The sequence below is a fragment of the Xenopus laevis genome, chromosome 1L (assembly GCF_017654675.1).
Source record: "Xenopus laevis strain J_2021 chromosome 1L, Xenopus_laevis_v10.1, whole genome shotgun sequence".
Taxonomy (NCBI): Eukaryota; Metazoa; Chordata; class Amphibia; order Anura; family Pipidae; genus Xenopus; species Xenopus laevis.
Genome location: NC_054371.1, coordinates 121,522,591 through 121,538,332, shown reverse-complemented (window position 1 = coordinate 121,538,332; position 15,742 = coordinate 121,522,591). Strand labels below are relative to the sequence as shown.

General features: G+C 37.6%; 1 protein-coding gene across 2 annotated transcripts in view; it reads left to right on the top strand.

The window, feature by feature from the left end:
• insr.L (insulin receptor L homeolog) overlaps window positions 1-9,302 on the top strand; it is a 66,047-nt gene extending 56,745 nt beyond the window's left edge. Inside the window, exons 15-22 of one of the 2 annotated variants that reach the window (XM_041568984.1) lie at window positions 241-334; window positions 1,038-1,105; window positions 2,216-2,445; window positions 2,885-2,995; window positions 3,261-3,420; window positions 3,707-3,836; window positions 4,079-4,213; window positions 6,305-9,302. In XM_041568984.1, the coding sequence (XP_041424918.1) occupies window positions 241-334; window positions 1,038-1,105; window positions 2,216-2,445; window positions 2,885-2,995; window positions 3,261-3,420; window positions 3,707-3,836; window positions 4,079-4,213; window positions 6,305-6,632 (1,256 nt within the window). In that variant the 3' untranslated portion in view covers window positions 6,633-9,302. 2 annotated transcript variants of the gene reach the window in all.
• The last annotated feature ends 6,440 nt before the right edge of the window (window positions 9,303-15,742 follow it).

The window sequence follows — 15,742 nt, the reverse complement described above, 5'->3', positions numbered from 1 at the left end:
ATGCATTCTCTTGCAGTAATGCTGTTCACATGGAACAGCATCATCATTTATTTAAACTGGGCCAGCAAGTTATGCAGCCCTTTACATTAGTTCATAAGAAACAGGGGTCTGGACCCCCAGCCTCCCTAACCTGTTGGGTCTGCTGTATGGTATTTACTCCACTGCATATAATTAGTGTTTGATGTGAGTGTACGTTTTGATGAATAGTAATATATCTGTGATATTCTATGTCTTTCTTAGCTCACAGCAACATAGTAAAGATCATCACTGGTCCAATAATTGCAGTCTTTCTTCTCCTTATTGTCCTGGTGTACTGCGTTGTTCAGAAGAAAAAGTAAGTTGCCTTCTGTACTGTAATTGATTATGTGTGTTCAGTTTACATTGCAGTACTGTCAACTTCCCCATAGCAATCCTAGTTTTCAGGTTTTCAATGATTTATTCAAAAGTATTCTCTTTTAAAAGAAAATAAAATTTTAAATGGTTGTTCTTTTGCATAGTGGGTTCTGACAACTAAAACAAAATTCATCTATGCTACACTCAAGACTCCAGTTCCCACTTTGCATCCTCCCACACAGCTGATTTTTGTGTTTGGATTTCATTTTCTTTCATTATGTACAAAAAAAAGTTATAATTATGAAAAAAGCCATGGACCTTCACCATTTCTAAGATGACCTGTTGAGGACAATAGGGTTTTGCTTTGCTTAGTGGAGTGATTTAATGCAGAAAGGAGACCATATTTTAAGACACAAATGTTTGCTTATTTTTAACCTACACCTGTGTGTAGCTGTATAAAAGAACCAGATATCACCAGAAAAGAAAAATATTTTTTTTTAGTTTCATAAAGAGACAGTGCTGATGTAAAAAGATGGAAAATTCAAATATATTTGAATACTTTGCACGCAATAGAGATTAGTCTGAATTTAGTAAATCCAAGTGGTCTTTATGACGTTTGTTATTTGGAGGTTAATTTTAATTGAAAAATATTTGCATGAAACAAGTACTTATCTGTCAATAATGAGTTTGTATTCCTTCTACAGAGATGCAGAAGGTCCAGCTGGACCACTGTACACCTCCTCTAACCCTGAATATCTGAGTGCAAGTGAAGGTGAATACACAGATTTTTTGCTTTTTTTGAAGTGTTAGCATAACAAGTCAATACCCTGTCAACACCCAAGAAACGTTAAAACAATCTGCTGGTACAAATCCTGAAAAACACGTTTTTAGAGAGCCAAGTTTCTTATAACAATAGCCAAATATTTTGTTTCTAATAAGACTTTGATGTTTGAAATTGGATAAATCATCTTGCAGAAGTGGCAAAATGACAGTCAGGAAGAGTTTTGGGGCATATTATTCTTCCCATTCAACTGATAAATGAGCAACTGTAGATTTGAAAATGTATATATGTCATAGCACCTATAATAGCAGAGCCAGGCCAAGATGTTTTGGCACCCAAAGAAAGGGTAACAATCTCTACACCTGTCTTGGTACTACCACACCAATACCCAATGTTTGACGCGTTTAGCAGCACTGAGCCAAACTTTGAGGTTGCCTAAGGCAAGCCACCTTGGATTCTAGCCCCCTACCTAGGCACACACAGTGAGGGGGCATGTAGTGACTAGCCGTTGTGCTGCAAACATTTCAGGGGCTGTCTTACTCTCATCTAGGGCCTGGTATGGGGTAGGCTGGAAATAGCAGTAGGCAGCTCGGCAGCTAGCGCTCATCCTCACCCACCACCACTGAGGTACATGCCTCTTCTGCCTACTGCTAGTTCCGACCCTCGGATATAGTGGCAGACAGAGTCTGATAACAAAGGTAGAGGACAGACAAGGCCCTGTATTATTAAGCCTTCCTTCTCCCAGAATGGTTGTACCCTAGATAAGTAGTCTGGGTGCACTATACATGCAGTCAGTTGACTTTGCCATGATGATGCCAGTAAGCATTACAAACCAAATGGAATTATAGGAATGTAACTTAAAAATAATAGCTAATCTCTGTGTTGTTTACATAAAGGGTGGATCAATCTAGTACCCTCATTAGGCTTCCCTTCCCTCCCTACATCTTCATAAGTGAAGTGCACAAAGCTGGGAACTGATGGTGTTATAGCACATTGTTTCTGCTGTAACAATAGTGGATGTACTGTTGTGGGACTTGTGCATGTAAAATAATACTTTAAGTACATCAATTTATGTAAACTCACTGAGAACTCTTACTACAGTCTACATCCCTGATGAATGGGAGGTACCACGTGATAAGATCAATTTGCTTCGAGAATTGGGCCAGGGCTCATTTGGAATGGTGTATGAGGGAATCGCCAAAGATATTATCAAGGGAGAGCCGGAAGTTCGTGTAGCTGTGAAAACTGTGAATGAATCTGCAAGCCTCCGAGAGAGGATAGAATTCCTAAATGAGGCTTCTGTCATGAAGGCATTCAACTGCCACCATGTGGTAAGGAATCATTAAAAGTACAGACGTCGTTTTTTTTTAAACTATTTAATATCTAGCAGGATTCCACCTCAGACCTGCCATTACCCATTCAAATCAATGGGAAAACTTAAGGCAATATTAAAAATCCATTCTGAGCATCTTTGCAAAGAACTCCAGTAGGGATACAGGTTTTTATACAGTATTTTTAAAGCAAGCCTTTTTTATGCTAGGATTTTATACTGGACTTTGCAGTTGCCTAAAATACATAGCTCTTTAAATATATTATGCTGTTTTTACACAGCTTGATAAATAGACCCCAATATGTTATAAATTATGAATTTTCCTTTAAGTGTGTGTATCAAATTTCAGTGTATAAGGAAAGACACTTGTGTAAACCCAGTTATCCTTTTCACAGCATTAGATACCACTATGAAGACTTTACTGTTGTGCCTCTTTGCAGGTCCGTCTGCTTGGTGTGGTGTCCAAGGGTCAGCCAACACTCGTCATCATGGAGTTAATGGCGCATGGGGATCTCAAGAGTTACCTGCGCTCACTGCGACCTGATGCAGAGGTGAGCAGTTTTACTAAGCATTATAATTGATTGCGGTGGTGTAAGAAGGAGATGCACATTAAAAGGATTATCAGATATATATAAAGAGACGCAGGCATACAGAAAGGCCATGCAACGGTCTATATCACTTTTTTATTAGCTTGTGTGGCCCTGGGACTTACATTGGCAGTCATTGGCATACAACTAGTAGACAAGTATTAAAACAACGAAGTACTGTAGGTACTGCTACTAACTAGCAGTTCTCCTCTCACCCCAAAATCTTCAGAATAACCCAGGACGTCTTGCTCCTACCCTTAAAGAAATTATCCAGATGGCAGCAGAGATTTCAGACGGCATGGCATATCTTAATGCTAAAAAGTTTGTGCACAGGGATCTGGCTGCTAGGAACTGCATGGTTGCTGACGATTATGCTGTGAAAATTGGTGGTAAGTAAAATGTATTCTTTATGAAATAAAACCCCAAACAATTGGTGCGGGTGGGGGGGGGGTGCATGGCTATAGGGCCCTAAAGCCACAATGTTCTTAAAAAAACTAATAGTGAGCTTTGTTCTACATAGTTACAGAAGAACCTTAAATCCTAATTAAGACCAACAACTTTGTGCAGATTAAAACTGGGCCAATTAATTTAATTATAAACAAAATTCCTTGGATTTGGAAGATATTTTTCATGCTTTTAATTCCCAGCTTCATAATTCCAATTACTTCCTTTCAGATTTTGGAATGACACGAGATATCTATGAGACAGATTATTACCGGAAAGGGGGAAAAGGACTCCTGCCTGTAAGGTGGATGTCCCCGGAATCCCTAAAAGATGGGGTTTTCACGGCTTTCTCAGATGTCTGGTATGTTCTCAAGATAATCCGTTAAAATCATTTAAGAAAAAAAACCATATGAAAAACTATTTTTTGACCACTTTCCTATTTTTTGATCAACCTGTGTCTAAGCATTTTGCATATTTGTATATATTTAACAGTGGATGCAACTCCTATATTATCTGGTGTATAATACTTATTTTCTTACATTTGCATTTTTGACCCCCCCCCTCTCTCTCTCTCTCTCTCTCTCTCTCTCTCTCTCATTTTAGGTCCTTTGGAGTTGTATTATGGGAGATAACAAGTTTGGCGGAACAGCCCTATCAGGGACTTTCTAATGAGCAGGTCCTAAAATTTGTCATGGATGGAGGTTCACTTGACCATCCAGAGAATTGCCCCCCAAGGCTGTAAGTATAAATGAAAGCAGGAGAAACATTATAAAATTAAATTCAAATGTATTCTGTCATGGGAAAAACATGGTTTTAACAAAATGCATCAATTAATAGCATTTCTCCAGCAGAATCCTGCATTGAAAACAGTTTTTCAAAATAGCAAATAGATATTTTTATATTTAATTTTGAAATTAGACATGGAGCTAGATATGTTAGTTTCCTGGGTGCCCTCAGCCATGTGACTTGTGCTCTGATAAACTTCAGGTACTCTTTAGGGCAGAGACACACTGGCAGATTCGGGGAGATTAGTCGCCTGGCGACAAATCTCCTCTTCTTCGGGGCGACTAATCTCGCCAAACTGCCTTCTCGAAACTCGAAGCGTTTCGTTTTCCGAAGTTGCCTCACAAGGAAACTTCAGGCGACTTCTAAAAACAAATCGCTTAGAGTGCCTTCCCGCCAGCGATTTTCATTATAGCAGGAGGAAGGCAGTTCGGGGAGATATGTCGCCCTGAAGAAGAAGAAGATTTTTCGCTGGGCGACAAATCTCCCTGAATCTGCCAGTGTGTCTCTGCCCTTACTGCTGCACTGCAAACTGGAGTGATATCACCCATCAGCAGGACAATGGGAAGGTAACAAATAACAACTCCCTAAAACCTACATTGCTTGAAATGCTGCCATTTCCCACCTAGTGGTACATAGGAGAATAGCACTCAATAGTAAAACGCCTAAGCCCATTATGACTTCTCCAGTCACATTAAGTAGAAGAAACAATATCTTATCTGATTGCAGTTCCATCATGTAGTGCTGTCTTTTTCTGAAAGCACAGGATCAGGCACACTGATCTGAGATGAAACAATATTACAACTAAAAAAAATACATTAAGAATAAAAGAATACAATTTTAGATAGTAGAATGAAGTATTTGCAATGTATACAGTGTAATTTAGTAATTAAAAAACAAAACAGTAGAAATCATGACAGAGTTTCTTTACCATTAAAGTTGCAGCCCAAGCTTTAGAGGATTGCCAGTACCTAATTTGCTTCTTTTATTCTTAACGCTTTATGGACTTGCTTTTCAAGACTGCTGATACAAGACTGTTGGCCCCATTTAACTGCTTACAAAATCCTTAGGATATTTAGAAAATACTAACAAGACAGTACACAACATCTATGTACTTTGTAGGGGAGAAATGAAAGCGAAAGATTTAGTGGCTGCTGGGGACTTATTCGTATAGAATGCGCAAGTTAATCCTAACAGAAGAACAATTTCACTATATCTGTGCAAAACAAATTATTATATTTTATATTATTATATACGTTAAAACATTTTGTACTGGGTCCAGCAACCAGTACTTTATAGAAATATATACATTCAAACTAAGGTGTTAAAAGCAAATTACATCCTATGAATTTATCTTCCATTGATAACCAATTACTTGCCAGTAAATATAAGGATATTTGTGTAAATAGATGCATTCTGTCTCTGCATATTTCACTGTGTAAATATTGTTGACAGTTGTCTCACAGATTCCTCTTTTCTGGGGTAGCATAAAAATAATTTGTGTGAAATAACTTCCCTATTGAAAGTCGATGTTAAGAGAAAACAGTACTCAAATAGAAAATTAAGCATAACTTGGCCTGTCTCAGAGATGCTGTCATAGTGGCCTAAAGGTTTATTGAATGTGAAGGTGGTGTCTCTAGTGTGATGCTACTCTGCATACTGCTCTTTGTTACCTGGAAATTTTAGAGCTGTACTTAAAGCCACAGTGCAAGGGCAGTTCCTTTCAGGCAAATACAGTCCTTCACTTATTAACTGACCTTCGGGTTGTAAGCATTAGCAAAAAAAAACACTTTTAAAAACTTAAAATATAAAAAAAAGGAAAGTACATTACAAAGTGCTCAAAAGAGTGTATAATGATCTTTATAAGTAAAGGCTATTTTGCATCATGCAGTGAATCAGACACATCGGACACATTTTATTTCTCTTCACACTCTTTTACCTCATTCTTTTTCTATCGTTCTACATATATAAATATGTCTTTGTTACTTTTAGCTTACTTTTGCTAGGTCTAAATTGAACATCACAGCATTGATTTGTGTTTTGCAGGCATAGTCTGATGCAGATGTGCTGGCAGTATAACCCCAAGATGCGCCCGACCTTCTTGGAGATTATCGACATGCTAAAAGATGACCTACGTCCTAGTTTTCAGGATGTCTCCTTCTACTATAGTGACGAAAACAAGCCACCTGAAACAGATGATTTGGAGATTGATTTTGAGAATATGGAGAGCACACCCCTGGACCCTTCTTCCTGTTCATTACGGGATCAGTCGAGTCGGACGAACATCTATGAAGAACACATCCCCTACACCCACATGAATGGTGGCAGAAAAAATGGACGAATACTGTCTTTGCCACGATCCAGCCCATCCTAACATATAATGTTCTAAGATTCTAAGCATCTTAACCCTCCGTCAATTCTCAGGACAGAACAATGCCCATGGCTAGAACATCAAACCAACAACACCCTCTTCAGGTTTTGAATTGTCTCATTGTCTAACTGGGTTCATGAATTTATTGTCATGTTTATTTGTTTTGTTTTCTGACAGTTTTGACAGGCTGAATATAGGGCAAAACTGTGAATGGACAAACAGGAGGATGGTCTCCAATCTACACTAGAATGCCTATTTATTTTCAGTGGCTGTTAACCAGCAGTTTCTCAGTGTGGCATGGATATGAGAGGAAGAAGAGGCGTTGAATCCATATCCAATTTACCATAAAGCACATGTGCGCACACCAAAAGAGAAGAAAAAGTCCCTGCTGGTTCAACATGATATTTTTTAATCTGTGGCGGATTAGCTTTTGATGGATCTTGGTCTCCTGCTATGGGTTGGCCAAGCCAAAGTGAAGTTTGGATGTTCATTGACCTCAGAGTATTTTAATCCTGCTGCTTTCTCCGAGAATGGATGGAAACATTTTAAGACTAGACTTGGGCAATAAGAGAGTCTGGGAATCTAGGACAAGCCAGATGTACCTCACAGGGGGAATATCTTAACTCGGTGATAATCAGAAGCCCTTTCTGTCCAATTCACCTCTTCATTAACATAACCTGCTGAGAAGCTTTACCTACAGTAAAGAAGCCTCTGCTACACTTAGGGTGCAAAAACCGGGCTTCTGATTTCGACCCCCCCCCCTTCCACTCCACTGATGGGTGTGGCTTTCCAACTTTGTTGGCATGGACACTGTAAAGGACAGGAAAACTAGCTGTCCTGAAGGCCAACACACATTTGGGGTCGGTTTTATGTTTGTTTGTCAGGTATGTTATTGATCAGACCAAAAATGGAGGAATTTCTCAACATCCTTTTCCTCCTCCCACCTATTCAATCTCAAGATCATTGTGTATGATTTTAACTTGTTTTCCTTCCATATGGAGTCACTGGGTTGATTTAGGTTAACTGCATTGAGTCATCGTGCAATTAGTTAATAGTCTCTTTTACAAACGCCCACCAAACAATGGACCTCTGCAGTATGTGGAGGGTTATGTAGGTAAGCTAAATCCTTCAGTAACAGAAAGACCATGCTGCAAGTTTCTCTGGCAGAAATAGGGGTAACCTGTTGCTAATAGCATCTGTGGTTAATACAAATACAAAAGCTTGTTTCTGAGATCAGGATTCCTGCCTGGTGTGCATAATATTACAACTAAATATATAGCAGATGCTTCTTTGCTATATACAAATATATATGTATGTATGTTTTGTTTTTTACTGTTTTAGGTTTTGTCTTAAGATATAGTATTGGTCAGAATTCCTCTTATGAAAAGTCTAGATTTATACACAGCTCTGTCAGGTTAACCCCCCCCCCCAAACAATATTTTAATATTCAGAATCTTGGTAAGGTCATTCAAGGAAAAAAAGTATGTTGGGCCTTGCTTTGCTTGTTGTCAATCTGCTGCATAACTGGTATCGGCCGGATTAGACTCTTACCGGGTGCATGCTAGCAGTTATAGTTCAGTAACTAGTTGTTTTGCTTTCTTGTCATACTCTTTATGATCACAGTAGAAGGAGGGAGGAAAGTTTGCGCCAATGCTTTTCTATAGATGTGACTACACAAAAGCACAGAAATATATATTGTATAGAACTTTTGACCAACTCTAAATAATTTTGTCTTAGTGTTCTTTTTATCCCATCTGTTTGTTGTGCTCTGTTTCCCAGCATCCTTAGCCATCTGATAGATAAAGGTAATGGGGAGTTGCAGTTCCAGCTGGAGGGCAACAAGCTCAGTATGCAAACTTTGGAACATAACTACAATGTGCCACGTTTTGAAAACCTACAGTAACCGTTTCTCTTTGTGCCAGACTATCAAATCCACTTTAACCCATTTTGATAAACTGGGACTTTTTACTAGGCAATTTGTTTTTAAACTGAGATTTGCATAATTACAGCATTGGAATACCTGACTGAACCAGTGAATCAGTTTATGGTAGAAATGTGATGGGTGGAATTAATGTGTAGTTTATGATAACTTCTAAGCTGTCCCTCCAAATCATTTTGTCTCTGTAATTTTGCCTGAGGTGCATCTTTGTGTATGCACACAGACTTTTAACTGTGAAAGGAAGCAGGACTGCAGGCTGGTATGTCCGAAATGATCTATATTTATAAATATATATATATGTGTGTGTGTGTTTGTATTTATTTGTTTGTCTTTTTTTTCCTAGCATCTAGATGCCCAGAAATGAATAACCTTACTGCCATTCACTTTTTAGTAGAGCTGTTTTCATTATTTAAGTAAGTCTCTGTTGCTTTTTATAAGCCATCTTTATATCCCACATACTAGCCGTAATAACTTTCTATAATGTAATTTTAACCCATCCCTATAACACCACAGAGCTCCCTACAACATTCAATTTCACTTCTTTATAAACCTTTTTTTGCAGCACCTTTGCTTTTGGTGCCTTCTATAATATCCCCTGCTATTCTGTACTGCTTGGCACTCACATCTTTGCTGAAACTAATTAAGGAGCACCTTTTTGTTTTTCCTATACCTTAATTTTAGTACCATGAAGGTCAGTATACACCCGTTTTAAATACAAGCCAAATAAATAGGGGTCTCATAAAAAAAAGCCATTTATATATATATATATATATATATATATATATATATATATATATATATATATATATATATATATATATATATATATATATATATATATATATATATATATATATATATATATATATATATATATATATATATATATATATATATGTGTATTGCAGCTTTAATACTGACCTCATGCTGTAAGGTTGATGGGATTCAGCTAAGATGCACAGTCTACACCATGGAACATTGCAGATGACTAATCAAGCATTAACCTGTGGCAATAAGAACAAGGGTAATAAAAAGGTGCGAATGGGCTGCTATTTCAAGCTTCCTCATAGTATTATGTCTTGTTTTCAAACCATTTGTCGTTTTTACAACGTGTGCAATTCAATTTAAGGCAATTTGCCTGCTGCAAGTTCTCTCGACCAGATGAAAGACTTGACAGATAATATGATTCCATCGCTGCCCAAGGGGCTAGCTGAAACCTTGTTTTTTTTTCATTTTGGTGCAAAGGTTACAACTGTACTGCTCTAAATGTGGCTTCTGCAAGAGAAACCCAATAAACAAACGCGACAACCCCCTATTGAATTTCCCACCTTGTTAATAGTGGCAGAAGTGCATAAGCCAAGCAATACATTGAGAATGGCCCCAAATGACATGGTTTCCATTTTTGTTTCGTCAAAAAATACTGAAATCGTTTTACCTTAATGTTAACCCATTGAATTTAAGGACCAGTAACATGAAAAAAAGAAAGTTTTTAAAGTAATAAAAATATAATGCAGTGTTGCACTGCACTAGTAAAACTGCTGTGTCTGCTTCAGAAACACTACTATAGTTTATATAAATAAGCAGCTATGTTGCAATGGGGGGCAGCCATTCAAAGGAGAAAAGGCTCAGGTTACACAGCAGATAAGCTCTGTAGAACATAATGGTGTTATCTGTTATCAACTATTTCATCTGTACCATATAGCCTTTTTTTCAATTTCCAACATTGCTACACAGCAGCTTGTTTATATGAACTATAGTAGTGTTTCTGAAGCAAACAGATCTGTTTAACCAGTGCAGGGCAATGATATTTTCATTACTTTAAAACACTTTTTTTTTGGTGTTACTGTTGCTTTAACAAGCAGTTCCATTTTAGCTCTTTCTTGTCATCCCTACAAACCTGTCCCAAATAATTACTTCACTTACCCTGTTCCGCAGTGCCTATAACAAGGGGTATCCAACCTGCATCCCTGGAGCTTTTCCTATTGCTCCACTTCCTTCCGCATTCACAGCTTGCTGGGAGTGGATGGAATCATGTTGGATACCCCTTGATCTAAAGTTTATATTGTGAATATTCTAGTCTGACCATTTAGCCAATTCCTTTGCTGTAGGCGAATTAAAAAAAAAAGTAAAAAAAAAAAAATGCATATATATATATATATATATATATATATATATATATATATATATATATATATATATATATATATATATATATATATATATATATATACGTACACTACATGTGTAGAGACAAAACAATTTGAAAGGAGTAGTTCATATTTTTGTTCCTTTTTTGTTTTTTTGTAATTCAACAAATATTTCTTAAGGGGAAATTGTATTTATTTTAATATAATGAAGATCACTGTACAGACAGTTAATTAGCTTTCATAGTAACAAATAAAATCTCTCTCCCTATATATAATTAATTATATATATATATATATATACACACACATACATACATACATACATACATACACATGTATATGTGTGTATATATATATATATCTATATATATATATATATATATATATATATATATATATATATATATATATATATATATATATATATATATATATAGTGAGAGAGATGTATGATAATGGCATGTACATTTTTTATGATTAATGAAATATAGGAGCAGGAGGTGTGATTTTAATTTTATTTTTTAATAGTCGTTGTGTTTGTGTTAGCACACTATCTACCTCATTATATTGCATAAGGATAGGGTGAAACCCTGCTGGGCTGGGGGACTGAAGGGCAAATTAACTCACCTCTGGTTTCTCGCAATACTGCCCTGTGGGGGCAAAATAAAGAATTGCGCTCTTATTGAAAAGTGTTGTAGTGACAAGCTGTCTGCTATCTGTGGCTTTTTGTTTGATGCTAAATCCATCTTCTCAATTTGGTTAGTATAGGGAGGGCTACATATCTGACCTGGCTGGATGGGGTGTCTTATCTGACCTGGTGGGATGGGGTGTCAGACATATAGTCTGTGGTAACATGATCATTCAATCCTAAACTGTAGTCACCACTAGAAATGAATAGGTTCATAACTTATGCCACCCCCCCCCCCCCACCACCAACATATCTCTTTATTGCCCCTGCAGGCCTTACAGTTAAAATTCATTATTCTGAAGGGGGCTGGGCCTAAAATAAAGTAGGCAGGGTTTGTGGTGGAACACGTGTGGGGTTGGACATAACCAACTATGGTTGGTTGTAACCAGTTGTAGCCAGGGTGGTATAGTAGATTGGCATATAAAGTCAAGACATTTTTTTATTAGTGACATCAGGAGGTATGTCTGTGGGTCATGTGACGGCTTTCTTGACCAGTGGAGATGGTTTTCTAGAAATGGCTCTTTTGTGCTAAATTCATTGGCTGATATATATGAACCCTCTTTAAAAAAAAAAAGGATATATATATATATATATATATATATATATATATATATATATATATATATATATATATATATATATATATATAGTATGTAGATTTCAATATGGACCAGCACTCCAAAAGTTTTTATCAAGAATTTCTTTATTCAAACATCACTCTTGTGTCCAACGTTTCGGCCCACATTGGACACGAAACTTTGGGCACGAGTGATGTTTGAATAAAGAGATTCTTGAAAGTTTTGGAGTGCTGGTCCATATTGAAATATATATATATATATATATATATATATATATAAACAAAAAACCCTATTTCACATTTATTTGAATCTGGAATGTGGGCAATTGATAGCCCCAGATGCCAGAGAAAAATTATTTTGCTAATAATATATGTTTTGGGCCTTTAATCGCTAAAATGTCTTCATAAGTCAATGCAATGTTAGTTCTCAAACTTCAACAGCAGTTAGGTGGTTAAACCTGGCCAGAAGAGGACCCAGGAAGATATGGGAGACATAAAATGACAATATTGCTATTGCATGTGATAACCGCGTAAGGTTTATACTGTAGTTCTTGCAAGTCTTTTGTTTCCCACGTTTAATCTCCTCCAATGAGGATGATAAAACATCTGAAGTTACCTGCCTACCTACTGGGGGTAAAACATATACAGAGCAAAGATGTGTTGTGAGGTAACTTTGTGCTAATATAAGATGTATAAACGTGGAGGAGATTAACCGTGGGCGACAAAATACCCTGTCTGCCAGAGCCCTAACCATGTGTGGAGCTTGGAAAAATGCAGCACCATGATGTGCTTCAAAGAACAAATAGTACCTGGTGTCTGCTGTGATGACTCCTACACTAAGTTTTGGATATTGATACTAAATAATTCTTCTCTCCCTCCCCATCATGCCATTCTGTGACTTACCCTTACTGTGCTCTAAGCTTCCTTTATTACTAAATAAAACAGGGCTGCACTTTACCCCGCAGAGGTTCCTGCTAATATGCAAATAACCCAAAGCACTTGTGCAGGACTCTCAAGGGTATAGCCCTCTCATTTCCTTACACACTCTGCATTAAATGCTGTTAATTTCATGGTCTCTCCATTCCCAAAATTGTGAATCTTTAGATGTCTGTCAGTGTTGCGTTGGCCAGTCTGGTAACTGGTTTACTTAACAAGTCCACAGTTATTTATGTTTAACTGTGAATGAAGATTTCCACTAAGTTAATAGTCATCATATATACAGCACCCAGAAAAAGGTCTTCTCATTCATTCTTGTTACTTGGACTTAGCTAGAACATACTGTGTGTTCTTATGAGCTGTACCCACTAAATCTGAAAATATGCTTGGGGGGGGGGTTGGTGGAGTGGATTCCCTGGCATCGCAACTTGGCAGTATTTGCTTCAACATTAAATAGAAAGGGGAAAGGCAAATTGTATCAGGTAAAATATCTGACTTTCAGAGGGATGGTGGAGGTATAAATGGGAATGGCTACATGAAAATAGAAGAGGCTTGGGGCAGAGATACAGATGTAGACATGGCCTTGGCCATACCCAAATGTTTCTGAATGTGTGTCAAACAAAAGTGGCCATCTTCTTGCCCAGTACTAATCCATCTATTTATTGGGATCTCACACTCTCATTGCGTTGCGTTAATGTCCCTTATTTTACTGTGATACTGGTTGCACATGGTGTGTGCCCCCCCCCATTACAGCTGCTTTGTCTTTTCACAATGATTGTGTAGTTTATTTTTTTAGAACCCCAAAGTGTCTAGCAGAGATCTTTTATATGCTTGTTTTGTTCTGGTATAATGTGAATGTATTTTTTATTTTATTTTGCGCCGGTTGATATTAGCTTATTAGAATATAGAGGAGAGAAAAAAAACGGATTACCTCTTGGATCTTTAATCAGAACTACAAGCTACTTGTATATATTGTGCTGTTCAATGGAGGTCATCTGCAATTTTGGTCCTATGGAAATAAAAGCACTTATACTGATACAAAGCTGCTCACTCCTCTGATAATATCTGTCAGCAAGGTGGCTCCATCCCCTCATCTCTGCTGGTGCCTATAGCTCAGGGGTAATGCGCCCAATGCTCTCTGGATGTTGCGTGGCATCTCGGAGCATCCAGCTGACAGCACAATTGGGGGGACGGGAAGCTTGGCAGCATCTGGAGAGCCTCTGGTTGCCCATCCATGCTTTACCCCCTCCAGTTATAGCCTTACATGCTGACGTGAGCCCCTTCCCTACTATGAATGTATGTATTTGAACATGCACCTTATTGCTTTCTCTTTTCTATCTGCTTTCTCAAAGAAGCTGTAGTGTGATATCTGCTTTCCGAATAAATGGCTTCTCACCAGATATTTCCTGTTGGAGGTGACATCTAAAATCATCCTGAAAAATGAACTTGTTTTAATGTAGCACGAGTTCCCTTGAGGGCAGAACAGACTATAGCAGTGCTTCTAAGCCATGGAAAGACTTGTTCCAGTCTGTATTGGCATGGACGTTGGGAAGCAGAAAATATCAGTTTTGCAAGGTAGCCTGAAGCTTCCTCGTTCACTTGGAAGATTTTTAGCTGCTACCTGTCTAAAATAGGTTTTATTGTTTCCTGTGGGGCAAGCCACAAAGGAATACTAGATGTAGCATAGGTCCACCTTTAAAACAGATACATGTAGAAGCTGCACATTTCCTTGTGTAATCCGCTTAATTTGTGGTTGAGTGGCTCACCTCAAAAATGTAATCAATAGTATATTCTTGTGCCCCACTAATACATCCCTGTATTCCTTACTGCTCTTACCCTCCAGCCCTCTTTGTGTCCTCTGCCTAAAGAGCAAACCAGGCCATAGCTGGGACTTTCATTTTAATGCAGGACATATAGTGCAAATTGAAGAAGCCGCTAATCAAAACCAACTAGCGTCTTGAAGGGAAGGTATACCCACCTTTCAATTATTCATGTACAACAGTTTGCTTGGATATATTTCAACGAATGTTTGTTCTTTAATCAAGAATATCAGAGAATGAGCCAAGTCTGTTGATGTTGTATCAATGTTGCTCTTGTACGTTCAATACACCACACTCGCCTGTTCACACTCATCTGCAGGCGAAAATTGACTCCAGAAACAAACTACTTTTCTACTTATGGCTACATTCATAGACTTGCTGTATATGCTAGCAATCGGAGTGTCGCAATATCCACTTATAATACACAAGAGCTGTGAATATCCTGTAAATTATATCCTTATGAACGGTGCTTAGTGATGTTATCGGTTATAATGGGAGCTTAGTGATGTCATTTCTGTCACATGACTCGCTGAAACTTGTGTATTATAATAAATAAAGTACCCCCTGTTGCAAAATATGAGGATATTAAAAGTCACCTTGCAGTTCCATGACCTGTATAAAAACATATTTTAACATAATATGGTCATGGAACTCCTTGGTAACTTATAATATCCTTGTATTTTAAAAGAGGGTGTATGTTATACACTATATAATAACACCAAGCAGAAGAAATATCCCTTTTTTGCTTTATTTAGAAGCAGCAGCTTTGCTTCAGGGGATAACATTGTCCATCTAACGTGATGCATGGTATTATTGTAAAGCTTTGCATCATTTGTTGGCCCTATATACAAATGATGATGCCTCCAGCCCACAAGAATGACACTTGAATCTGTTTTCAGTAGTCCTTGTTTGCTAGTATGCTCTACTGCCTCTAAGCTGCTGTAGATATTGTGGCTATTGACAATATTGTGGACCTTCTTCCCTCTATGAAGCCTGTAGGCCATAC